This window comes from Monodon monoceros, unplaced genomic scaffold, assembly GCF_005190385.1.
Source record: "Monodon monoceros isolate NGI ecotype Baffin Bay Population unplaced genomic scaffold, NGI_Narwhal_1 Super_Scaffold_3, whole genome shotgun sequence".
Taxonomy (NCBI): Eukaryota; Metazoa; Chordata; class Mammalia; order Artiodactyla; family Monodontidae; genus Monodon; species Monodon monoceros.
Window position 1 is genome coordinate 43,488,207 of NW_021703780.1, and position 27,658 is coordinate 43,515,864.

Consider the following 27,658-nt stretch of genomic DNA (forward strand, 5'->3'; position numbering starts at 1 on the left):
TAAAAATAACACCACGAAAGAGAAACAAAGGAAAGACTTTGTCAAGTACAACAGCACAGAATTCAGGAGGTCTATTTGATTTATATTCATTTCTCCTGGGAAATGAAAATTCTGTTTCTATTTAATCCTATTTGATGCTTCACGCATCACACCAGCCTTTACTGGAAAGTAAAACTTACCTCATGAATAGAACAGGATCCCCTGCAACCCTACAGGTTCCTGTCAGCCCTGTGCAGCAAAGGCTGGACAGCCAGGACCCTCCCTGTGCAGGTGACCCTCTCTTCAACAAGATGCGAGTTCTGCACCTGCTACCCTAAGCGGGTTCACATCGCTGACCCTGGACCTGGCCCACCCTCTCCTCCGACTCCATCATCAGGCATCACTGGGTGCTGCCAGGCGGTACACATTTCTCAGCCCCAAGGCGCTCAGAGTTCCATCAGAAATAATTTACTCCCAATCGTCTGGGGCCAGGATTACAACAAGGAACTCTACACTGCCTTTTAAAATAGGAACTTGGGGAAGAAATTCAATTAAGAAGGAGGAGAAGACTATAAAAAGGGAAAGAGCAGGAAAAGACTATAATTCACCATGAAAGAAAATGCTGGGACACAAACATGAAGAGAACACACTTTTGATGTGATGGATGGGCCTCCGTGGTTGAGTTTAAAACACGGACGTGGTCACTCCAGAGGGCAGCTGTGAGTGACATCAGAAACAGACACCAGCTTTCCAAGCACCCTTTGACCTCCTAATTCATCACAGGCCTTATCCCATGAGGGCCCAAAGCCCCAGGAAGCTTGGACTCACCCCACGTACCTGGATATCCCCTCCGCCCACGGATGCTCATTTAAGCTCCAACACTGCATGACAATCCTACTTGAAGATGCTACAAAATAGGCCATCTCCTTCTATACCTATCAGTAATGTCTTTGAATAACCAAAACGCAGAGTACAAAGGAAGCACTCCCTACCTTGAACACATCAAGCTGTTGGTTAATCAACTCTGTTTCCATGCCAACAGGGCCTTGAGACTCCTCGTGCTCTTCAGCCTTCTGGAGTAGAGTAGAAAATTCCTTGAGTTTGCTGTAGAATTCTTCAAGGCGCGTGATGGTCCCTTCCACCTGCTCTTCTCTGGCTTGTGCACGGTCCCGAAGCTTGTTGCACTGTTTGCTTAAAGCCTCCAGGTCCCGTTTGATGCCGACCAGGTCAGGAGAGGCTTCCTCCGTGGCCAGCATCATCTTGCAGGTCTTATTGGCATTGGTGTTGCTTGCGATGAGCGCTTCCAGTTTCTCCAAGAAGGCTTTAATAGCCTCCCTTTGCTTCTGCAGCGTTTCCACATCTCTCCCCACTGGGGCCATGCTGTCCAACTCATCATCAAACTCCGCAAACTGAGAAAACATCTCTCGGATGGTGTTCTGGAAATGGCCGATGCCCTGAAGCTTGGTTTCTAAGAAGGAACACTTTTCATCCACCTGCTGGCTGAGGGCACTGTGCTCCTGGACTAAGGCTTCTGCTCGGAGGAGAACCTCAGAGGTGCCCTTGGAGTCAGAGGCCCCCACCACAAGGTCCTGGGCGAGCCCCTGGGCCAGATCGACCTGAGGCTTCAAGGTCTGAAGGGCTTTCTGCTGAGTCTGCAACACCGTCAGGGACTTACTGCTGTGAGCCTGGGGCCCCAGAGAGTCGTGCATATCTAGCTGTTCCTTTGCACACTGAAGCTGCCTCTGAGCTTCTTTGGAAACTTCTTGAAATTCTTTAAATTTCTGGGCCATGTTCTCCAGAGAGAATTTCTTCCTGTGCACTTGCTCGGTGGCCATGTCCATCTTCTGGAGCAGGGATTCCTTCTCCTCTGCCACCGCCTCTTTGTCCACTTCACAGACATGGAGCAGGCTGCTGGCTGCACTGTTTAGCTGTTCCACCATCCCAAAGTGCTGGTCCCTCTCCTTCTGCAGAGACTTTAACTGGGCAAGAGATTTCTCTGTCTCAGCAGGATCCAAGCTACACTTTATTTCCTTGAGGCTGCTTTGACACCTGTCTATCCATGGCTGGAGCGTCTCCACATGTTCTTTATACTTGAGAGCTTTTTCCAGTGAATCTTTCACCCTGTCTTCTCTTTCTTTCACCTGCTTCTGAAATCCATCCCAGTTGGTTTTAATCGTGTTCAGTTGTAACTGTAACGCTACCTTCTCAGACCCTTGTGTTTTTAGTAACAGGTTTTCACCTTCCGCCATGGTTTTCTCATAAATGTGAGACTCGGCGGTCAAAGTTTTCCTGAAGTCTTTCTGATCTTTCATTAATGACTCCAAGACCTCGACTTTGGCTGATATCGCGGGAGATTTGTTCTGTTCTTCCTTCTTGGTATCCAGCCAAGCCTGGAAATCTCTAGACATTTGCTGAAATTGATGAGAGCTGGCACAGGCTGACTGAAGATGCTGGACATGGTTCTCTAAAAAATAAAACCACAGACATGTTTATTTTACATCAAAATGTTGAATAAATCTGCAAAAAGCCAAGAGAAAAACCACCAAATAAATACACAGAATAATCTAAACGCAAGGGCTACTAGCACTGACTATGAGAACGACAAAAGCGCTTATGTTATGGACAAAGGCGGTGGGGGAAGGGCAAGAGGTGAGGACTACGGCAAGAAAAGAGACAATAGAGGCTGGATACTAGAGCCACCTCCATCCTAGGGCGGGGTAGTGACAGCTGTTCAAAGCTCTAGGTGATGCTGATAAATAGCCAATCTCTTATTAAATGTGACTTTTCCACCTGTGTGATTTTTTTTCCTTTGGCCCTGCAGCATGCAGGGTCTCAGTTCCCCAACTAGGGACTGAACCCGTGCCCCCTGCAGTGGAAGCGTGGACTCTTAACCACTGGACCGCCGGGGAAGTCTCCACCTGTGTAATTTTTACCCATCACGGAGGCAATGTAAGGCAGCCCATGGAGACAACATGGGTCTGGATCCCAACTCAGCCTCTCAAGAGCTGGAGGGCCTAGGGTGAACGATTAAACCTCTGGGCCTCATTTCCCCAAGTGTGAGCTGGCAACACTGATAGAAGCTGTCGTGGGAATGAGGTGACAGTGCGTGCAAGTAAAGCTCTGAGCTGAATGCCTGTCACGGAAAAGGGTTCCTAACAATAGTCACCATCATTGTAATCATCACAGCTAATGTTTGCTGTCCATATCACGTCAGAATCAAGGAGTAAGTCTGAAACGGTTGCTATGATCAGTAAACAAATCCAATCAATTATTAAAAAACACAAACTGAGTGCCTAGTGTTACTTGGCAAATGACAACACAGCAACCAACAGGCTCTCCTCTGGCCTGCCCTTCTCGGGCCCAGGAACTGCTGCTGCTGCCTTGGACCATCCTGGGCTCAGCGGCCACAGAGTGATGGCTACAGCAGGCGAGAGAGGAAATCGTGCATAATGCTTCTCTCTCACACGTTTCTCTGGAAAAGCTTCCATGATGGAGCCAGATGAACTAGCTGTTATCAAGAAAATGATGCCAAGCCTTTTTTAATAACTGTAGTCGTCTCCTTTTCTGGTGAAACAAGACTGTCGCATAGCATAAACACTGACACCTTTAAAAACCAATTTGTTTTTTTTACTGTTTTTTAAAATTGAAGTATAGTTGATTTACAATGTTGTGTTATTTTCTACTGTACAGGAAAGTGATTCAGTTATACATATATACACATTCTTTTTCATATTCTTTTCCATTTTGGTTTATCACAGGAGACTGAATAATAGAGTTCCCTGTGCTATGCGGTAGGTCCCTGTTGGTTATCCATTCTATATAATATCCTACGATAAGCCATAATGGAAAAGAATATTAAAAAAGAATGTATATATATGTATAACTGAGTCACTTTGCTGTACAGAAGAAATTAACACAAGATTGTAAATCAACTCTACTTCAATAAAAAAAAATTTTTTTAATAGTTTGCATCTGCTAATCCCAAACTCCCCCCTCCATCTCTCTTCTACCTCCCCTGCCCCTTGGCAACCACAAGTCTGTTCTCTATGTCTGAAAGTCTGTAAAAACTAATCTGGAGTACCCGAAGTTTCCATGGGCCTATGCGAAGTGGACTTTGCTGGCACGGGGTCCGCCTATCATCTGTGCAGAACTCCCCGCCCCTGCAACACTGTGTGTGCATGTGAACCCAAATCTACCCTCCTTGCATGCACCTCTCACTGCGGGCAGGTTCATTTTAGGGGCCTGGTTTCCCCAACAGCTTGGAAATAGGGAGTTCACTGATCCCTATTTCCAGGAAATACATGCATTCAAAGAAGACACACAAACCTGCTTTTAGTTCAAGATCCTTAAATGATTTTAAGATGCCTTCCAGTTGCCGACTAAGTTCAGCTTTCAAGTACTCTTCTTTAACCAGGGCTGCCAGATCCTCTCCCAGAGCCTGGGCCACTTTGATCTGCTTCATTTCCTGCTCTATTTCCTGCTTCATTTTCTGGGCTGTTTCCAGCTGCTGGTTCATCGCGTCAGAGTGTGTGCTCCCGGCCACACTGCTGCTGAGTTTATTATCCAAGTCGGCCAGCTTATCAGAAAGGCTTCTCAGCAGGCTTTGATACTGGGTGCTTTTAACAATGGCATGGTCGATCCGGTCACATCTGTCCCTCAATTGTCCTGTGAGGCTGTCCCATTTTTGGGTCACAGCTGCTAGCTGTTCCTTCACAATCCCGTGGAAGGATGGGTGCTCCCCAGGTCTGTGCAGTATGCCCTGACCAGCCACTGTTAGCTGTTCATACTGAGGTTTCCGGGTATCAAATTCTTGCAGGAGAATCTAAGGTAAAGAGGTGATGAGGGCAAATAAACACACAAATGACTAGAGAATTAATTACAGAAAACATACCTTTAAGTTTCTAAACAGACAGAAATGGTAGTTAATTATCTAGTTTTTATTTTATTTTTGTTACTGCTTTCCTAGCTTTTATTTCAAAGGCGGTCCAATTATCGTAAACTAATCCAAAGAGCAATGGTACTTCACAGAGATTAACATTTTGTCTAAAATAATATCCCCCAAGGGAGACAAAAGAGAATAAATATTTTTGCTAGTGTGGGGAAAAGGAACAAAAATTCATGTACAAATTTTCACACACAAAGGGAAACACTGCTTTTAGACAAGTTTACATCACACTAACACCAATTTGATTTCTTCCTATTTGCATTTTTCTTTTTACAGGATTGTTTTAAATGCTCTATAGCATTTTACACCAAAGGAAATACACAGTGATAACAGTGTTAGGATATACAAACTCATGGTGTATTGATTTACAAAGGTTCTTTCTAAACATAAGATCGACGTTTACAGTCTTTTTTGTAAAGATTTAGCCAATAAGTCATATCGCTCTGAGCGTGCGGGCTCACACTGGCTTTCATTATAAAACGAATGATCCCCAAATGTCCTTCTTTTAGTAGAATATTTTATCTATCTCTGGGAGACTATGGATAATTAATTCTCCTCAAATGTTTCTTTATATCTGTTGTTTCCATCTATTCAGATGAAGAACATACATGCCTAGGACAGCATGTGACTCAACTACCCAGACTGTTGTGTATTTTCAGAGTACGGATCAGCTTCCATGCCCCAAAACCACCACGTGCACAGAAAGAAAGCTCACCGAGACCACAGCAGAGCGCCTGCGATTACGTCTGACTTACAATTTACATGTTTCTCCCCCTGTGGATTTATCTGCTCATAATTAGATGAGTCTAACTAACCCTGCAGGTTTCAAGGTTCCTCCTCTTCTTCCCTTCTTCTTTCTCTTCTTACTTTGTCTCCCCCACTCAGGGATGTTTTGCATGAGCTTTATAAGTTTCATTATCTACTACCACAATCAAAATGAATAAAACCTCAAAGGAGTCATTTCTAAACAATATACTAGTTTCTCATAAAAATGTTATTACTTATGCAATCATATTAATGCTTCAAAGAAAGTCCTCTTTAACAGGGTCTCTACAAACCACAATATGACCGAAACGATCAAGGGACCTGACCATACTCGTGGGCTCGGTGGACCCCTCAGGGATGCTCCAGAGCTTTGCTTCTCTGGGGGTTTCCCGCCAGCCTCACGACAGTACCTCGTGGGCATCTGACACATTACAAACCCTCCGAGACAGGCAGAGCACATACCATCCAAGGTAATGTATCTAATGAAAACATCTGTCTTGTTAAGTCAGGTAGGACTCACCTGCACCTGCTGCCTTTGTGTGTTCAGCATATTTGGGTCAATCGACAAGGGCCCAAGGACACTGACCATCAGTTCTTTTTCCACAAGCCACTGTTTTAACTGAGCCTCCACGGTCTGGAATTGGGTTAGATTATTTGAGGATTCTTCCAGTTTCTGCCGTCTATCAACTGTTAACTGATTGAGCTCTTGCCACTTAGAATCTAGAAGAAAAAAAGATAAAGGATGAAACAGATTTTTTTTTTTTTTTTGCGGTACGCGGGCTTCTCACTGTTGTGGCCTCTCCCGTTGTGGAGCAGAGGCTCCGGACGCGCAGGCTCAGCGGCCATGGCTCACGGGCCCAGCCGCTCCGCGGCATGTGGGAACTTCCCGGACCAGGGCACGAACCCGTGTCCCCTGCATCGGCAGGCGGACCCTCAACCACTGCGCCACCAGGGAAGCCCAGATGTTTGTTTGTTATACATTTAATACAACTGTATCTATGAAGATTGTAGGACAGGGCTCTCCTTACATAGTCAATTAAAGACTAACCTGTGCGTTAATTGCATTTAACGATACAGATTTTATGGTACCAATGGTTTGTGTAAACTGAAGTGTAAGAAAAATAGATTTGAATCTGATGGAAGATGCTGTAGATTATGGAATATTCCTGAGAACCCTCATTCCTTCTAGAAGTCCTACAGAGTCTGTTTATTCAACTAGAACTGACCCACTAGAACAACGAACATGTATCCTTTTCTTTAATAGCAAACCTTCAACGACCAGATGGTGGTAAGTGACTCCCAAATGTGTGTATCTACACCCAACCATGCTCTTCTACGCAAATCACACATCAGCAGCCAACTGCTCAGAAGTTACAATAGGAAATCTCACCAACCCCTTAAATTCAATGTTGGAGGAAAAAACTCACGATATTCCTATCAAAATGGGTAGGTTTTTCCGACTTTTAGACTTCTTTTGAAGGTTATTCTCATGCATGTCATGAAATGCCATAACTCAGGATGTTCTTTCATGACTCTCCTGTATCCTCAATCACAAACCCTTAAACCCAGTCCTTCCATTCCCAATACCCAACTCCACATTGGTCCTCACCATCTTTTGCCAAGACCAGTACTTCTCAAGCTGGAGCTGCATCAGAGACCCCCTAGAGGGTCTGGTCACACAGGTGCTGGGCCCACCCCCGGAGGGACTGATCAGCAGGTCTGAAGTGATGTCTGAATGTGCATTTCTAACACGTCCCCAGGGGATGCTCTGCTCTTGCTGCCAGGAGCACCCTTTCCAGAACTGCACACCTAGACCAAGAGCCTTCTAACCAGCTTACCTGCGATTCATGATCCTCAGCTGCAATGAATTTGGTTCTAAAATAATTTCCCTTAAACGTCACTGAATATGTCACTTCTGGGCTCAAACCCCTCAATAATTTACTCATCACCAAGTAGATGGCAAAATCTGATGACCTCTGCTTGACCTCCAGGGTCTCCCACAAAAGGGCCCTCGTGTGCTCATCTGAGAAGGTCTGTCCTCCGAGAGGAAGCCCTCATCTGCCCGCTGATCACACGTCCTCATCGCAACAGGCTGGGTGCACAAGGACCCCACAGCTCACATGCTCCATCCCTCCCCCTCTGTCCCTGCCCCATCCCGCTTTCACAATCCCACTGGGTCTCACCCTCCGCTAGGATGCCCTGCCTGCTCCCCCAGCCCTGAGGACGGCATGATCCTTGAAGCCCAGAATTACAGACCATCTCTCAACACATGAGTCACTCAACACTGATGGTGTGAAGAGCTGATCTGACAGATTTTTTTCACCTAGTGTAATGCACTGAAGAGCTGCTTTTCATAGAGCCCAGCCCCTGAAACGTTTACCTAAACAACGTCACACTATACGGCGTGTTCTAGTCAATCACAATCTGATAATGAGATAATGCAACTCAACCCATAAATGGAGGAGGAGAAATATCAAAATCTTATCAGGAAGCTTTTCTGAAATATGCATTCCTCGCTCCCTCCGCTATTCTAAGATGTCTTGAAAATATTCCTTCGAGTAATTCTGATATTCTGACAGCCACTGAATTAGGGCCCAATTAATTATAATGCAACAGAAGTCTCTACTGTTGGATTAAATACACCTTTCAACATTAAGATCTCTCAGGATGTCTCTTTTTCTTTTACTGGAGTATAGTTGATTTACAATGTTGTGTCAGTTTCAGGTATACAGCAAAGTGAAGCAGTTATATGTATAAGGATGACTCTTATTAAACTAAAACGTACTTAGAAACTTCTAAATTTATCACAGCATATCTGACTCTAAAGGAAGGACAAGATTTAGCTAAATATAATGGAACAATTCAAAGTAAAATGATTCTTGTGATAGTCATAGTTAAACATACTTAGTATGTGCCTGATACTGTTTGTCTGAGCTGCACACACATTAACTCACTGAATTCTCCAAATACTATGAAGTAGGGAAAATGAGTGTCACTGTCTTACACTCACTCCCATATCATTACAATAAGGAAAAGGGGTGATAAGATAACAGGGCTTGTGAAGGCAATTCTGCATCTCCAAGGAACAGTTTATATAGGGACAGGATGGAGATGGGAGGAGGACTCTGGGTAAAGAGCAAACCCCCAGACTCCTGTGGGGAGCAGCCTTCTCAGGCTGGTTGGGAAAGGGACCGGCAGCATGAAACAGGGGCTGGTGGGGTCCCATCAGGAACTCCATGGTGGAGAAAGGCACCCAGCTTTTCCAGACAAACAAAAAGGACTCTCCACACTAAAATATAACAAATCATAAAAAATTAGAAGCACCCAAAACCTAGTAAAAAATAAACCATAATGAAAACATGTGACTCAATACACAGCATTCTATTAACTGGTATCTACCTTCTTCATAAACATAAATTTCGTTACTGTGTTTAGTGAGAAAAACACAAGATATGCCAAGGCCTAGCACCATGTAATATGAAATGACACTTTAGAATATGCAAAGATCGATTCTGAAACATGAAAGCAAATCCCAAAGTCAGTGAGATTGCTGGATAGATGTTTTCTGATAGAGATTATGATTTTTAAAAAATGACTGTGCTTCTGTTCACGGCCTCTGGTGTAAGTGGTAACATACCTATTTCCGTCAACATCTGCTTCCACTTGGGGGCCTCCGGAGTGTCTGGGTTCTCCTCCAGCAGCTCCGTCAGCTTGTCTTTCAACTCCTGCACTTTGTTTACATTTTGCTTCAGTTCTGCCTCAAATGACTAACAAGGAAATAAAAAAAGTAACTTCATTAAAGTATGTCAACATCAAAAGACAAAAACACAATTTCAATAGGGCACTTTTTTCTCCAACATGACCAAAAGAGGGGAAACAATCCACTGTTAAAGGCTGAAGTGAGTGAGGACCAGATTCAGCAGTGAATTATATTTTCTTTTCCTCTTCATAACTATTCCTCAACTAGCTGATAACAGAATCCCAAGGAGGAATGCTAGAGCTACAGAGATAATGACCCTCATCCCATCACCTAGAAAGAATTTCAAGGTATTCTCAAATCCCTTTGGAAAAAAAGGAAAATGACATCAGTATGATTGTAATTAATCAGAAAATCAGTCTTGATAAAAGCTGCAAGATTTGAGACTACTAGCAAATAAGCACTTTTCTGGACAACACGTTACAGAGTTCAAAGATAAGTTAGTCATCTGGAGACATTTTTGCCAGCATTGCCAAAGTGCAAAACCGTTTTCCCAACCCTGACAGTTGTAGCAAGAAATATCGTGTATTAAACAAAGGGAAAGCATGAGCTCCCCTATTTTATACTGGACAGAACAGATTCCTAATACACTTAGCCCTTAAATACATCTTTTCCAATAAGTACTGGTTAAAATCCAAGACTTAAACTAATTTGAAGGTGGCAAAGTTGCTTGCACCCAACAGCTCACTCATCTTTATAACATCTGCGTGTAAAAATAAGTGACTATTAGCATCAATCTCTACAAAAAGTCATGTTCAACAAAGCTGGCAAACTATGTGTTGAAGATTATAGAGCCAGAAACCAGAACGGGGCTCCTGACCCCCAGGGCTCAGTCCTGAGTGCTAATCTGTTCTCTTACATCTTCGGTAAATGGACCCACAGAAGATACCTTGTTCTGTTCAACTTGACTCTTCACAGCCTCAGTGTCCGTAGGTGTAGGTGCCTGATGCCATTTTGTGGCAGTGTTGTTCATTGTCTGTAACCACTGCATCATGGCACTTGATTCTTCCTGAGCCTTTTGCAATCTGGAGAGTTTGGTACTCAGTTCGCCTATTTTGTCTTTAAGTAAGAGGCCAAGATCTTCATAGCCATGGCTTATGTCAGTCATATCCTTTTTAATGGACGTTAATCCTAAACGTAAGAAGAAAAATTATATCGACACATTTTCAGGGTGTTTAGAGCTCTAGAAATAAAAATTTGTTTCACGTGCTATTTCCTTCTATTTTGTCAATATTAAGTCTACTATGATAAAGTCATAGTTTTTAGAACTAAAATGTTACATCATCTTACAATGCTACTTAATGACAAATACTTTAGGTACACTGCATAATACAAGTGAAATGAGATAGATATTTTAAATGGAATAAAAACCCCAAATCATGAAATGATGCTTATTAATTCCTCAGGCATCAAATTAAAAAAAAATAGCTCAAATAATGTTATCCCAAGTGAGAAAATATCTCAAATTAACGCGAAAGAAGGAAACATAAACCAAATGCCAAGCTGAATTACTGGATTTCATTAAGTTCAGATGAACAAAATTGCATGGAATGTTATATAAACATGTTATTTATGGAGAACATGACTATACTCATACCATTTTAATTCAAGTTTGAAATTTCGATATAACTACTTTTCATCCCTAAAAAGATTTTCTCTCTCTCAAAAAAAAACACCATACCAAGTAATTTAATCAATAAGCACTTAAAGTTACCATTTACCTTTATTTGCCAAAATATCCTGAGTATCTATGGCTGTTCCTTCACCATTTAATATTACTCCACCTGCAAAAATATTAAAACTGAAGTCATCATAGATTTCTATTGTATTTTATATATATTAATAGTAGGTGGCATTAAAGCAAACGCCATAAACACTAATTCTTTTAAAATGTTATTACTATTTGAAAATGTAAAATAATGATTCAATTTCAAAATCAAATGAAGGTCTGAAAGATCAAGCTATATCCTCTCTTTTGCATAAAATTTATTCTTAAAGTCATAACATGATCAACTTAAACAGTAGAGTTTCAGTAACTTTATATTATATACATTAATCATTAACTATTAATTTATAAGAAAATTTGGGGATAAGGTTGCTTTAAAGCTCAAGTTATTTTAGTGATACAGTCTCTGAAGCACAGAAGCTGGTCAATATGTGTGTTGCTTGAAGCATAAATGCCTGACGGACAAAAGAATGTCTGTCTCAAGTTAAGAAACTGAGAATTGTCTGCTGTAGTTACAGTGTTTTCATGGGTTTAATGGAGGCGGAATAAGGTAAAAAGACATGAAAGAAAAGTTAAAAGAAACCATTACTGTATCAATATAGAGGAAGGAGGTACAGTGGCTGGGGAACTTGGGCCCTGGCATATGTCTCACCTGAACTTAAACCCCAGCCCCACTAATGACTCCCTGTGAGGCTGCACAGGTGAATCCATCCCACCAAACTGCTGGGGAGAATAACACGTATCTCGCGAGACCACTGTGGGCATTAAAGACAGTTACCCTACTGCCTAGCAAATAGGAACTACTTGGTGAGCTGTGGTAATTATTTCTCTTTAATTCCATAAACACCTAGCACCGGTTCCTTTTTCATAACCAGAATATTAAAAAATCAATTAGACCTTCTCATGTTAGTATGCCTTGGCTCTCTATCCAAAACACAAAAACATTTCCCCAAACTAACCACACACGAACAAGCCTAAACAAAAACATTTAAATATCTGAATCTTAAAGTTTTGTCCCTTAAAAAAAAAAAAAAAAAATCACACACACCGTGGCATTTCAGATGGAAGTGAAAATACCCTTTAGATACTCGAGATTAATTCCTACCATGCTTGGGAGGTGTCAAGAGTAGGAAAAAAATACTTTTTACTTATTACTAACATAGAATGGGCATGAAGAACTAATGTAAAACACCACAGAATTCCCTACCTTTAAAAAAAAAACAAAAAACCTTGACATTTCAGGAAATCTGATTAGGAGAGAAAGGAGAGATCATCACACACTATACTATGAGGATTGCCTGAAATGGGATTAAAAGAGCAGAATAAACGGTGGGTGGAGATGGGCCCAGCTCAACATCAGCCTCACAACGGGAACAGCTGGGGGCTGAGCAGGGCAGATAAACCACAGAGGATCGTCAGAAACCCTCAGAATAAAGATATGAGATCTGCCTTTGGTCTACTCTTGGATTATTTAAAACCTGATAGTGACAACAAATATAAATATGTTTTAAACTTAAAACTCTATCCACAACTTAATTTTAGAACCATTATTTATACATGACTCTCCCCTTCTGTTGAGAAGCCTGGTAAGACTGTGATTCAGACATGATGGCTAACACAGTATAGAACTGTTTTCTTTGGGAATGGTGTAAGGAATAAAGCAGATGGGAAGAAATTAAGAGAGGTGCACTCAACAGAAAAGAACCTGTTTTCTTTCCTTACTTCCTTCTTTCCCAGGAGACCAGACTCATTTCTTTATCAAAGATTTCAGGGGCTTCCCTGGTGGCGCAGTGGTTGAGAATCTGCCTGCTAATGCAGGGGACACGGGTTCGAGCCCTGGTCTGGGAGGATCCCACATGCTGCAGAGCAACTAGGCCCGTGAGCCACAACTACTGAGCCTGCGTGTCTGGAGCCTGTGCTCCACAAAAAGAGAGGCCGCGATAGTGAGAGGCCCGCGCACCGCGATGAAGAGTGGCCCCCGCTTGCCACAACTAGAGAAAGCCCTCACACAGAAACGAAGACCCAACACAACAAAAATAAATTAATTAATTAACAAACTCCTACCCCTAACATCTTCTTTAAAAAAAAAAAAAAAAAAAGAGTGAAGGGCTTAGCCATGGGAGCTATTGTACTTTGCTGTTGATCATTTGACTTGAACAAGTTTTTAAAAAAAAAAAAAAAGATTTCAGATAGAATTTCTACATCCCCATCAATTAGGTAAAAACAAACTGGAATCTGATCTTTCCCCTTCCCCAATATAATGTTTCTTATTCTTACAGATGAATTTGGTTACATTTTAAATTGTAGTATTTAATAAGATGAAACCTAAGAGATCTGAAATTTGACCAGAACAGACACTTTTCCATGGCAGCGTTTAGGTTGTTTAGAGATGCCATCTTTCTTGTCACTTTCCCTTCGTGTTTCTAAGGTTATTTTATGCATTAATTTTTCAAAATAACATACACAAAATCAACATGGGTGGACCCAATTCATTGGTAAAACCCAATGGGTTTTACCACAAATGTAAATAAAGCACTTACCTGACTTAACTGCTGCTATGGCCTTTGCAGGGGTCATCACAGCACTTATTAGGTTACATAGTGAGATCCCACTGTTGTTGACTTTCTGAATCTCTGGTGTTTTTAAGCTCCACTTCTCTTGTAATTTCTGGAGATACAAAAACACATTATTTTTCAGTCTTTGTAATCTTTTCCAAGTTATACATTATAATTCAATGTCTTAAACATATCTTAAAACAGTGATGATTGTGGGTTCTGACTTATGGGATGGAAGAAAAGGACAGCATCTCTATTTGTTCCAATGGTCCAAGTGACTGTTAACTCTGTTATTAGTGAGGAGTGGGGTGGGGTCCATCCTGAATTCTGCTCCCAGCCACAGTGGAAGCCAGGCTAGTCCCAGCTGCCACGGGTTCCAAAGTAACTGTCAACTGTAAGTCTGCAAAACTGTACTAGGTAACAGCCAAGTTACAAAAAAAAAAGGTAGTAGAAACAATTTTAAAAAATGGAAATTCAGAATTCCATTTAATAGTGAATTTTAATCATCAAAACTTCAATGAATTTTAAAGGACACACAACTCCACAAATTTGGAGTGGAAAACTTGCCATAACTGGTCATAAGTTTTATGACTGAGTCAGATGACAAGACTCACACACTAGAGATTCAAATAACTTCCATCTTCAAATACTGGTTAGAGTGATATATCCAAACTAGAGCAAAATGCTGAGTTGAAGAGAAGGATCTTTTACTAACATTATGAAAAGTGGTATAAAAAATAAACTAAGTAGAGATGTGGTGGGGAAAGAAACTCGGACCAGTCAGCAACTCACAAATACGTCTCTTTAAAAGCAAATTAACTGAAAGTCTGTGTCCTTCTTCGAAAGGATCAGTTAAACCCGTCATGATTTCCAAATATCACCAAAATACACTGTACATACAGGAGGCTCTAACTTATGTGCTATTAGATAAAAGGAAACCTCTCATTCCTAACACAAGCAAATGAGAAATTCTTATCAGACATGGACAGTGATTCACCTTAGTTTCTTCCAAAGATTTCCCTAAATCCTCTGCACCAGAAGAAGGCTGCACAATGGGAACTCTTTCTGTGGTTTCCTTTATCCACGACTTTAATGATTTAACCAGAACTTGAAAGGCATCCATCTGTTCTTGACAAGAAGATACAGCTTCTTTTCTAGATCACAAACATCATTGACAAATTTAAGCCACAAAGGGAGATACTCCAAAGGACTAATTACTAAAAAGTAAATTATTATGCCCATTTCAAGCTTAACATTAAGAAAAAATCTTCCCCCAGGCACACTCCAATCCTCAGATACAGGAGGAAAGGTTTCATAGGTGGCAAGTGAAATCAGCTAAATTACTCCTTGTCTATTTCCTCAGTAAAGTCTGTAGATCAAGATAGGAACAGTTAAGATATTTGTAACCCATGTGTAACGGCACTCTATAATGCTACGTACACTCTAAAGCCATATAAACAGCTTTAACATGATTTAGAGCCAGTGAGCTTTTATCTGTCCGCTTTATATGGTGCTAAACACCAGCATGCTGAGAACCAGAGGGGAAACACAAGTCACTAACGTGAGGGAAACACAGCGCCACCTAGTGTCACTACAGTCACTTTAGTGGATGGGTAAAACTGGGTCTTTACAGAGAGAGAGGACAGGTTTGAGTTTCCAAAAACGAGGTGAGACCTAGTGATGCAGAACTTAATATGCACCTCCCCCATGGATACTCAGAAAGCTCCACAGTGAACTATACGGATCTCCCTGTACAGTCTCTGTACACTACACAGAGGGAGGGCACACGCCTGGCACAGGTACAGCTATGAGGACAGTTAGATTTGGTAACTGGATACCATGTAGATGGCATGTGCACGTGTGCAGGTGTGTGGATTATTAGCAGAGAGTACATGGTTGGTAAACTAATCACCGATGACCACATGATTTTATAATTGGACCCATCTAACAGAAGAAACAACCTAGAGTTTACCCAAAGAAACCAAGAATATTTCTTCTGCGCCATGTGAATTAAATAGGATGGAAATGATAGCTCTGTGAGTAGTCCAGACAGCACTCAAAAGTTTTAGGTAGACAATTCCAAAGAAATGACGAAGAAGAGCTGAAAGAGAAATGACTACTTTCTATCTTTTGGGTGGCTTCTGTATGAACTTTGGCAAAACCAGATGTATATTCTCAACTAGCACGAGATCAGAAATATAAAACTCAATCAGAAGGCTCACACCCCTGTACAGCTATTTACCTTAATTTAGGTTCATTCTCTTGTTTCTTACCTTGTTTGTTCGTGGAATCATGTCTGATCTACAACTCTTCAAAAAGGAAACTATTTTACAAAAAAAAAAAAGCGCCATCCAGAACTATCCAGAACTATGCTGGAATGATGCATCGTTTCTGAACGGAGCCCAGAAAGCAATGAACCATGGGCTATCTTTCAAGGTTATTTCTGCCTTTGCAAATAAAAATGTAATAGCCAAAGCCTTCAGACTACAGTGAGTTTAGACTACTTTCAGTAAAACACTGCCACCACCATTTTCCTTACACAGTGCTTTCTATAAATACTTTCATGTAAGAAGTAGTGAATTTCCCTCCTAAATACTTTAACAAAAACTATACTTAGTTTTAACAGCAAAAAATTTATCAATATTAAAGTACTTATAAAGTAACCCTAAGCTTATTCTCAAGTTTCCAAAAACTGTTTCAGGTAGCTACATAACTAAATAAAAATCATGCATTCCAATTAGTATCAAGTAGAATAAAATCCAATTTCTTAAGTGGTGCTTACTTTTCTTTGACAGTATCCTCCATTTCCTTGAATTTCTTTGACAAATTATTTGTTTTTTCAAAAACCAGAGCTTTATCCCCTGGCAAGCCATGGCTGGAGATCTCCTTCAAGAGATTCTGCAAAACTTCGAGATCTTTCCTGCGTTCTAGCAGTTCAGAAGTTGATTCCTACAAAGCATTTAGATATTTCATCAATATAAGATGTTGCTACGAACATAAAGAACAGACTGGTGGTTGCCAAGGGGGACGGGCTTGGGGGAGGGATGGAGGGGGAGGCTGGGGTTAGCAGATGTAAGCTTTTTATATATGGAATGGATACAGAACAAGGTCCTATTGTATAGCACAGAGAAATATATTCAATAGCCTATGAAAAAACATAATGGAAAAGAATATTTAAAAAAGAATGTATATATGTGTGTGTGTGTGTGTGTGTGTGTGTGTGTGTGTGTAACTGAGTCACTTTGCCGGACAGCAGTAATTAACACAACACTGTAAATCAACTATACTTCAATACAAAAATTTAAAAAAATATAAGGTGTTGCTAGATCTTCAAAGGGCATCCCATCAAGATGTAAGTATGGAACCAGAATGGCTCCACTCAGAATTTCACAGAATGATCCTGCCTATGGTCTAAGCATAAACAAACATGCAGGCAGGCTGTTTGAAAGAGAACAGTTTAATTTAATTTAAATATGCACTCTTTACATTCTGCCTCTGTGGGCTCTGAAATAAGATATGTATATCACCTACGATATACAGGAAATGAGAGATGGTGCTCACTTCTGATTAATGACCAAAGGAGAAGATGAGCTTTGAAGTTTTTAAAGGAGGAAAGCATAGATCTAACCAATCCATCAGCAATTAAAATGATGCTTGTTAATCATAACTCTGCCAATAAATGTACGTGCTTGTCTCAGCTGTTGATATATTTGATCAGCCTTGTGAATTCCATGGGAAACATACCTGCATAAACTGAGACAACTCAGTAACATCCTTCTCAGGCACGTCTGCCTCAGTAAGAGCCTGGGTTTTGGTTTCTAAGAATGTCTGGAGTTTTTCTGAGAGGTTCTCAAACAGCTCCACTTTGGTTTTGAGTTCCTCCATTTGGGCAAGTTTTTCTTTGTGTTTGCGACTTGCTTCTGAAAAGCGAAGGGCTAAGTCCTTCATCCTGGCCTGCAGCGAGGATGCGGTGGACGGGTCTGTGGTCTCTGTGAACCTCTTCACTTTCTCATTCATGGCATTTATGCTGCTCTGCCGCCCTGCAATGTCCTGGTCCAACAACTGAAATGAACCAAATACCACACACGTAACATAATGATATTTACAAATAACGTCAGACTTATAAAAATTACTATTCAGAACAACAGAAGTTTGAGCCACCTGTGACTAAGGAAGCTAATGGGAGTGACAGACAAGCTGATTGGTCCCTGGAGGAATCCCATCCCCAGTCCCCGCAAGGAGACTGGAGAACAGCTGGCTGGCTGCCCTGGCGAGGCAGGAGACAGCCGCCACTCAGCAACCCCGGGATCTCCTGCAGCCCAGGGATTATCCACGGTCCTGATTTTTCAAAGGCTAGACAACAACAAGACTGATCTGATTAACCTCCTGGGCAGCTGGCTGAAGCCGTGAGGAACAAACAGGACCCAGTGTGCGGGGATGCCCTGTACCATGAGTGATGTTCATGAAAAGTACACAGAGGGAAGTCCCTCTCTGCTCCACAGAAAATCGCTTCGCACACTTGTCTCTATGCAAGCGCTACTTTCCACGTTTTTATATTCAGGAGACATCTCTTTACACCTTAAATTTCTCTTAAATCTACCCATCCTTGGAGCTTACTATATTTTTTTCAATATATTACAATTTTTTAATTGAGATATAATTGACATATGTATAACTATGTTACAATAATGTTATAACACTATATTAGTTTCAGGTGTACAACATAATGATTCGATAATTGTAAATATTGCCAAATGATCCCCACAGTAAGTCTAGGTAACCTCCATCACCACACACAGTTACAATTTCTTTCCTTGTGATGAAAACTTTTAAGCTCTACTCTCTTAGTAACGTTCATACAATTATTTTAAATTTATCCAAATTTCCAGTGCTGTTTTAGCAAGAGAACCCAACAGTATATACAGTTCAAGTTCCTGGGAAGAATAAGTCTGTGTTTTTTCTTAAAGAGAATTATACGGTTCTGGTCCCTGCCATCTAAAATGATCTTTATAACCCACGATTCATTTGCTGAGGAAGATACACAGATAAAAGAGCAAATAATGTTACACTAACAAGAACATTCAAGTTCTTCATATATAGGTTTACATCTACACATGGAAAAACCCAGGATATATGAATTTTAGGGATGAAAATGTGTAGTGAAAATCAGTGAAAGGCTTTGATATGGGCAGAGCATGAAAACATCCACACTTTTTGAATAACCTGAGATGCTGGGTTTATTTTCATCTAAAAGTGGTTTGTTGGAAGTCACTTACGATGTTTTTACTGATGACATCCTGCAGAGCGGCGGAGTTCAAGGGCACAGGGCGCTGCTCTTCCAGCGAGCGCTCCACACCCGCCATCCAGTCCAGCATCTCATCCAGGCCGTCCTGCACACTCAGAGAGCGGGTCAGGGTTATCTGCAGCTTCTCGTTTCGTTCACTGACAGACTTGGACAGGTCATCATATCTCCCGACAATGTCACCTAGTCCAAAAGGATCGGGAAACTTTAACCACTAAGTTCTCTTTGCGCCGTTCCTTTGCAAAACACACTAAGGAGAGTCACAAAAATTACTACACTAGAATTGGAAGAGGAAAAAAGGTTGAAATGATAAATTCATAATGCATCATCAGAGCACCACCAAAACCTGAAAAAAGAAAGAAAAGATCCTAGTGGAAAATAAAAAGCTAAAAATTTTTAAATAGTATATATGTGTAAATATAATTGCTTGTGTGTGTGTATAATCTTCATTTGAAAAAAAGATTTTTGGATGCATAAACATTTGAATTGTCCAGAGAAATGAATGTGATCCAAACAGCCAATCTTTGGAATAAATATTGGTTCTCAACCTGACTTTTCAAATTAGCCACACTTGATAACTACATGGAAAAAAAAAAAAAAAGGTGACAGTCTTACAGAGCTAATCTCAAGAAACAATATACTCTTATAAAGATTTATTAAGAATTAACCTTTACGCATAAAAATTATTTCAATCTTTCCTGCTCACGCATGCTCTCTCTGTCACGTACACACACACACACACAACACACACACCCAAAGATTTAAGTTTTTCTCATCCTTCACATCCTAAGTAAAGTACTCAAACGCACAGAAGTTAGCAGATGCAAATGTACTGAGAAAATAGACAACACACAATGAAAATTCACATAAAATACAGAAGGTTGAGGTGATGCTTCTAAGATAACACAGATAGAATGTATTTGATAAGTTTAATAGCAGGCAAAGGGAAAAACAAACAGTGTTAGGAGGCTGACCTGCCTCAGATAAGATTAACTTTACTTTCAATTCTAAAGACTTAAGATGCTTTTAAAAAAAAACCTTTCTGGCTAGTTTTCATTCGTATATAAAGCTCTATATTTTAACAACCTACATTCTATGCTTCAAGACCAATGATAAGTTCAAAGAACAGTAGTTTTTAATGTATTCACCTCTCCCTCCGCCGACTCCACCTCTCTGGAAAACAATGTTTTTAATCATCAATTTATCACTTACTGTCCAAGGATCTGAAAAGAATTTTAATTATTTCTGATACACTGTAAAATGTTTCAATGGAAGAAAATATTGACACCTCTATAAAAATGAAATCTCTTACATGCTTATGTTTGGCTCATGGTACATAATCCATATAAACAAACAATATTTCTTTTTGCTTGTTCTAATATTATATCATGAGAAAACAGTTTGACAAATTTTCACTGAATTGAGAGGTTAAGCTTGGATGATTGAAAGAGACAATCATGCTCCTTTCACGAAAACACAATGAAGCCCATGAGAAGGGTAACAGGGAGGGGACAGAATTTAATATGCACCAAGATGCTGAGGGCAGACAAGCAGCGGGTTCAAGTACAGCCCTGATTTGAAAGTCACAGAGCAGATCATCTGAACTGCAGGCTGTGATTGGCAGGTGAGCTGTTTCTCAAATGGGCGGCTCTGTGCTTCAACAGGGCACCATCATATCTGTTTAGCTATGGTAAGTGATTTCCCAAGCAAAGTCAGCTATTTTAATAAAATTAACACACACAACATTGTAAATCAACTGTACTTCAATAAAAAAAAATTTTTTAATTAACACATTGTATTAGTTTATTTTTGGACTCCTTAGTAATAAAATATTGTCACTGAAGTAAATTCTTGACTTTAGTAATTAAAAAATATTTTAGAAAAAGGTACAAACAAAATTTACTTTAAGAATGTTACTTTTTTTGTTTTCTTGCGGTACGCGGGCCTCTCACTGTTGTGGCCTCTCCCGTTGCGGAGCACTGGCTCCGGACGTGCAGGCCCAGCGGCCATGGCTCGCGGGCCCAGTCGCTCCGCGGCATGCGGGATCTTCCCGGACCGGGGCACGAACCCGTGTCCCCTGCATCGGCAGGCGGACTCTCAACCACTGCGCCACCAGGGAAGCCCAAGAATGTTACTTTTTTAAGTGGTTGGTTTTCTTAGAAGTCAAATAGATCTTAGAGAAACTCCTCTATTTCTTAAATATCTTTCACATATTCCTAAAAAACTATGCCAGAGAGAAGCTGTAGTCTTAAAATAATGTAACATGGATTTTAAACAAATGAAAGTGAAATTGTGTACAGTTAACAATGGGAAGGTGTCAAAATGCCTCTTCAAATACCAGAATTACATATAAAATCGTCTTTTCTCCCCCAAGCCCCTGTCCCAAGAGCAGTGGTTGCCAAGGTGGGAGGTGAAGACAGTGCTCTGGGACACAGGATCATTCGCGGTTTTATCGTCTACTTTAACATTTTATATTTTGGGGTCTTATAATGTACATAATATGCTAAGATAGCAATAGGTGTATGTAATTAATAAATACATGTGCATCTCTGAGCATCTATATACACATGCTGAAAATTACGTGACAAGGTGCACGATCGAAAGATTCTGAATGTCTCTAGAGAATAGACTGGAGGTTGCCAAGGCGGAGGGGGCTAGGGGAGGGATGCAGTGGGAAGTTGGGGTTAGCAGATGTAAACTCTTATATATAGAATGGATAAACAACAAGGTCGTACTGTATAGCACAGGGAGCTATATTCAATAACCTGTGATAAATCATAATGGAAAAGAATATTAAAAAAAGAATGTATATATATATATATGTACAACTGAATCACTTTGCTGTACAGCAGTAATTAACACAACACTGTAAATCAACTATACTTTAATTAAAAAATATTGATACGGACTTCCCTGGTGGCTCAGGGGTTAAGAATCCGCCTGCTAATGCAAGGGACATGGGTCCGAGCCCTGGTCCGGGAAGATCCCACATGCTGCAGAGCAACTAAGCCCATGCGCCACAACTACTGAGCCTGTGCTCCAGAGCCCACAAGACACAACTACTGAAGCCCGTTGCCACAACTTCTGAAGCCCACGTGCCTAGAGCCAGTGCTCCGCAACAAGAGAAGCCACCGCAATGAGAAGTCTGCGCACCACAACGAAGAGTAGCCCCTGCTCGCCACAACTAGAGAAAGCCCATAAGCAGCAACAAAGACACAATGCAGCCAAAAATAAATAAAAATAAATTTATTTTAAAAAATATTGATAAAAAATTGCACTATATCAGTGTTTAAATCCATGATGAAATACTGTAACAGAAAATGTATAAATTTTTTTGGTTGTTTTTTACATTTTCTTGAAACAGTGCAGGACTTTATGTCATATTACTGATATTTCGCCTCGAGGGTTTTTGCCTCTTTGAATACGAAATCCCGTTGGGCAAAATAAGATGAAATATTTTTCCTGTAGGTTAGAAGGAGCATATCATACACTGCTGGAAAAAAATCATCTGAAAATAGTTTAAAAAAAAAAGATTCTGAATGTAAGAAAGAAAAAGGTTTGACTTCTACAGAGTGGTTCTAGAAGAGCAAAGCTTCATCCTTCTCTTTACCTATAATTTCAACTCAGATTTTAATGCCAGCTCTCTTGGGGTGAAAGGTATGTTAATCATTTGCTATGTTAAAGTTTTTATTTCACACTGAGAAATATTTAATAACCTGAAACCACACATTAAATATAGGAAAAGTAGCGAAGTCCAAACAAAAAATATAATAAGACAATAAACAATGTTAATTGATAATCCACTGTGCGTTTAGTTTAAACTAAATACTGTGAGTCGATACAAAGGTAATATACAATAGCTCTTTCCTCAAGAAAGGCACCACCTAACATGAGAGGATGCAAAAGCACCGCTGTAACTCGACAGGGTTTCTAGGATCACGGAAGAACCCCGTGAGGACACTCAAAGACCCCACGAAAAGGAGAAGCAGGAACATCTCAACCTCCTAACCCCTTGCTCCTGCTTTTGACAAGAAGATCCCTCCAAGAGTCTGTTGAGTCTGTTCTGGCCTTAGGTTGAGAGTCTAGCTCGGCCGAATCCCATCAACCAACAGAATCTTGTTAGGTTCTACTTTCTGTGACTGCTGCATACATAAAGAGTTTTTTGTAAGTCAACTATACTCTAATATAAAATAAAAAATAAAAAAACCCTAAATGTAAGGCTGGGTATTATAAAACACTTAGAAGAAAACATAGTCTTCTGAATGTCTGCAAGAATGAACGATTTATGTCTTTGACATAAATAGTAGCAATATCTTTCTGGATCCATCTCCTAGAGTAATAAAAATAAAAACAAAAATAAATAAATGGGACCTAATTAAACTTGAAAGGTTTTGCACAGCAAAGGAAACCATAAACAAAATGAAAAGACAACCCACAGAATGGGAGAAAATATTTGCAAATGAAGCAACCAACAAGGGATTAATCTCCAAAATATACAAACAGCACATGCAGCTCAGTATCAAAAAAACAAACAACCCAATCAAAAATTGGCCAGAAGATCTAAATAGACATATCTCCAAAGAAGACATTAACCAAAAGCACATGAAAACATGCTCAACATCACTAACTGTTAGGAGAAATGGACATCAAAACTACAACGAAGTATTCACCACACACCGCTCAGAATGGCCATCATCAAAAAGTCCACAAACAATAAATGCTGGAGAGGGCGTGGAGAACAGGGAACCCTTCTACACTGTTGGTGGGAATGTAAATTGGTACAACCGCTATGGAAAACAGTATAGAGGTTCCTCAAAAAGCTAAAAATAGAACTATCATATGATCCAGCAATCCCACCCCTGGGCATATATCCAGAGAAAACCATAATTCAAAAAGATACATGCAGCACTGTTTACAACAGCCAAGACATGGAAGCAACCTAAATGTCCATGAATGGATAAAGAAGATATGGTACATATATATATATACAATGCAATAATACTCAGCCATAAAAAAGAATGAACTAATGCCATCTGCAGCAACATGGATGCACCTAGAGGTTATCATACTGAGTTTAGTAAGTCAGGCAGAGAAAGAACTTATTTACAAAATAGAAACAGACTCACAGACTTCGAAAACAAACTTATGGTTACCAAAGGAGAAACGTAGCAGGGAGGGATAAGTTAGGAGTTTGGGATTAACAAATTACACACTACTGTATAAAAAATAGATAAAATCAACAAGAACCTGCTGTACAGCACAGGGAACTCTACTCAATATTCTGTAATAATCTATATAGGAAAAGAATCTGAAAAAGAACGGATATATGTATATGTGTAACTCACTTTGCTGTACACGTGAAACTAAACACAACACTGTAAATCAGCTATACTCTAATATTAAATTTAAAATTTTTAAAACGAGTTTTTGCTACATTTTCTAAATAAAAAATTAAAATTTAGGTATGCAAACCACACAGCCCAGTCCCCACTCCCAAGATCCTAATACACCTGCCAAGGAGGGCGTGCCTCTGCCCTGACCAAGAAGGGCCACTTCACAGTGAAAGGACAGAGTGACGCAGAATATGCTAGCGAGCGACATCTCTTTAGAACGGACATGTAAGACCAGACATGAGGAAATGCCACTCACCCAGTGTTTTCTGGATGTCGTTCTTGGCAGGAAGTAAAGATCCCCTGGCGTCTAACAACACTTCAGCGGTTTTTTTCAGTTTCTCTACAGCCACCTGCTGACTTGATATCTGTCCCTGTAGAGCCTGGAGGATTGAATGCCTCAATTATATTCAGTAGGACTAAATAACAGATTTCCAATACGAAAAAAAGATTCACAGTAAGATAAGCTGGACAGAGCAGACTTGTCATCAGTAGAAGCTTACCCCAGAATTCTTAGAATAAGGCCAGTTATAAAGTGACATTAGCAAAACCATCAGCCAGTCGGGAACATTCAAGTTCAGTCCTGGAATAAACCCTCAGCATGTGCTCATGATAACCGGCCTGATTCCTGATCCTGAAACCCTCCACCCTCAGCCTGAGTTCCCCTCAATCCCACTCCCAGACTCTATACAATACCCCCACAACCACCAGAAAACAAAGACAAGTAAAAAACACACAAGCAGCAGAACCCCTTTGAGACCATTTCTGACTCCAGGGAAGGAGATAATTAAGGACTTACACATCCTGACCCAATGCTGAGTCATATTTATTTCCGTTAATGCAACAAAAGTTACTTAACATCTAACAAATTCTAAAAAAGTTTGCTACGTTTTGTGAAAATACAAAAATCAAACAGACACAAAGCTTACCCATGGGGATCTTCTAGTCTAAGGCAGGAAGTGGTAAGTGCCAAAGATGAATAAGAAAAAGGTTGAGGGGGGAGGACCTGGGAAGGGAGGAGGGGCCTCCTCCATGGGGTGGCCCTGGGGCAGGTCCTGGGGAAGGTGTGGATTTGGGCATCCTCCTGGGGCTGCATCATCACCCAGGTGGTACCTGAGCCTCTTCCTTCCTTCCCACTGCAAACCAACCAGCAAGCCCTGACAATTTCACCTGCTTAATATTTTTTTCAAATATGGCTCTGGTTCTGTATTTCTGAATCACTACAGGACAATCTCTCACTGAACTGGAAAAAGCCTCCTAACTGTGCCCCTGCCTCCAGTCTCTCCCCTCATACAGCCCCTGATATGTATTATGGAAGACACATACCTGACTGCACTACTCCCCTCTTAAAATCGTTCATAGCTTCCTCTTGCTTCAGAATAAAGGGGATACTGGAGCCTGCCATCAATTGTCCAAGAGAATCTATTTCTTAATTCTATCTTCAATCTCATCTTTCTCCCCCTCCTGTTCCAGAAGCATCCCACGTCACAGCTATCCCTCAGCGATTTGCTCTTGCTGGACCCAAGGCCCTAGCATCTCTACACACAGACCTTGGGAGGCGACTCTGAGCTTGGCTCTTACCTGTAACATTCAGCTGGGAGGCCTTCTTCCCTGTCTCTCCTCACCCCAAGTTGGAGCACTGCCCCCAGAAGTTCCCACACATGCCCTGTGAATAACACTGCACTGATTTGTCTCTTCTATCAAACTGGAACCTCCTTGAGAACTAGAAATTGATAGCATTCAGCTTTCTATTATCACTGCCTAGCCCAGTGCTGGGCACATGGCATTAACAAAAGTTTCTGGAATAAACAACTGAATGAATAAGTAAATAAATGAAGATATCAAGTGTAAGGTCTTAAAAGATCCCCCTCCATTTCAGCCTTCAACAACAACAACAAAAAAGCAAATGTCTAAAGCCAATGGCAAAATTTTCCTCAATTAATTCTCATATCCAAGAAACTGTGATAATATACAGGCAGCTGTGCATATGTCCAAAGGCCCAACAATCTATGACCAGCATGGGATCTGTGATCTGAATACCAGATCCTACAATTGTTCTAAGAGGCCAAAGAATCTGCATCAGAGTGATCAGTTTGGGAAATTCTCCCACAAGTTTAGTTGCAGTTAAGTGTAAGAAATTCCTCAAAATAGGAACTTTACCTATAAACGGACTGAAGTCTAAGCCACACGTACAGCTTATTTGCATCACACAGTTATACAGGAAATGAAATAAATTTAAAGGCACCTCCAAAAATTATTTTTTAGAATGTGGGTTCCCCAAGGACAGAGATAGGTTTTTTGAAGACACAAAGGGGTTAAAACCCTAACAGTGGGCCTAGAACATAAATGTCTTTGAATGAATAAATTTATTTAAAAGTGATCATGGTTTTACAAAACATCCAGTACCAAAGATGGCCCTACCTACCATCCTAAAACTTAGAAATGGATTACAAGAAAAGCATCTCTTCTTCACCTCTTCTCTTCAAAACATCCTATGCCTTTTCTCTTCATAATTATGTTCAAGAGAGTCAGTAGTTTTTAGTTCCTAACGTTATCAGGTTTTAATTTAGCTGTGGTAGTGGTTTATAACACTACTTTGGGACAAAACTGCAAATTAAAGTATTCAAATGGGTGCCATATATTGTTTTTAATGGATTTCAATGAAATCAAAACATGAAAGAAGCATCTGTGACAGGGAACACTGCAAGATGATGACCTTGGTCTCCAGCCTGGACCAGAAAAGGGTGAAGTTTACAAAGCCGTGGGCACTCGTCCAGCTCATAAAAGTTTCCCGACATTCATCACCCTCCCAGAGATCAGAGCAAGCCTGGAAGGTTGATGTTGTCAATGTTACTTGGCCCCATGCCTGGCTCCAAACCCAGACCTCTAGAAGGGTCCCAGGATCCTGCCTTTCTGTGCTTTGTATGAAGCTAAAATCTAGTTTTGTCCACTGATTATGAAGAGCATCATTCTAGCCCAGGGGTATCAGACTGCTGACAACACAGCCAACAGCCACTTTAAAAATCATGCTAGTAGCAATGTGTTATTGGCCAAAAATATTTCAAATGTACCCACTGGGTGTCCCAAATTACATTTATCATACAACAGAATATAAGTAGAAGTGAGTATTGTAAATGTAGAAAAGACTGATTGTTTGGTAGTAGTCTTATGTGTTTGTAGTACTGTTAAAAGAAAAATGATTGTAAGATGTTGGTAATAAAATGAAAGAAATGGAGACT

General features: G+C 40.6%; 1 protein-coding gene across 17 annotated transcripts in view; it reads right to left on the reverse strand.

Moving 5' to 3' along the window:
* Positions 1–27,658, reverse strand: part of DST (dystonin) — a 497,869-nt gene that overhangs the window by 98,004 nt on the left and 372,207 nt on the right. For all 17 annotated transcript variants that reach the window (XM_029242504.1, XM_029242501.1, XM_029242518.1 and 14 more), the window contains 12 exons: positions 24,679–24,802; positions 19,004–19,212; positions 17,472–17,789; positions 16,510–16,676; positions 14,725–14,881; positions 13,713–13,839; positions 11,168–11,230; positions 10,336–10,577; positions 9,327–9,456; positions 6,210–6,409; positions 4,306–4,801; positions 972–2,443 (listed from right to left, as the gene is read on the reverse strand). In XM_029242504.1, the coding sequence (XP_029098337.1) occupies positions 972–2,443; positions 4,306–4,801; positions 6,210–6,409; positions 9,327–9,456; positions 10,336–10,577; positions 11,168–11,230; positions 13,713–13,839; positions 14,725–14,881; positions 16,510–16,676; positions 17,472–17,789; positions 19,004–19,212; positions 24,679–24,802 (3,705 nt within the window). The remainder of the gene's footprint in view (positions 1–971; positions 2,444–4,305; positions 4,802–6,209; positions 6,410–9,326; positions 9,457–10,335; positions 10,578–11,167; positions 11,231–13,712; positions 13,840–14,724; positions 14,882–16,509; positions 16,677–17,471; positions 17,790–19,003; positions 19,213–24,678; positions 24,803–27,658) is intronic.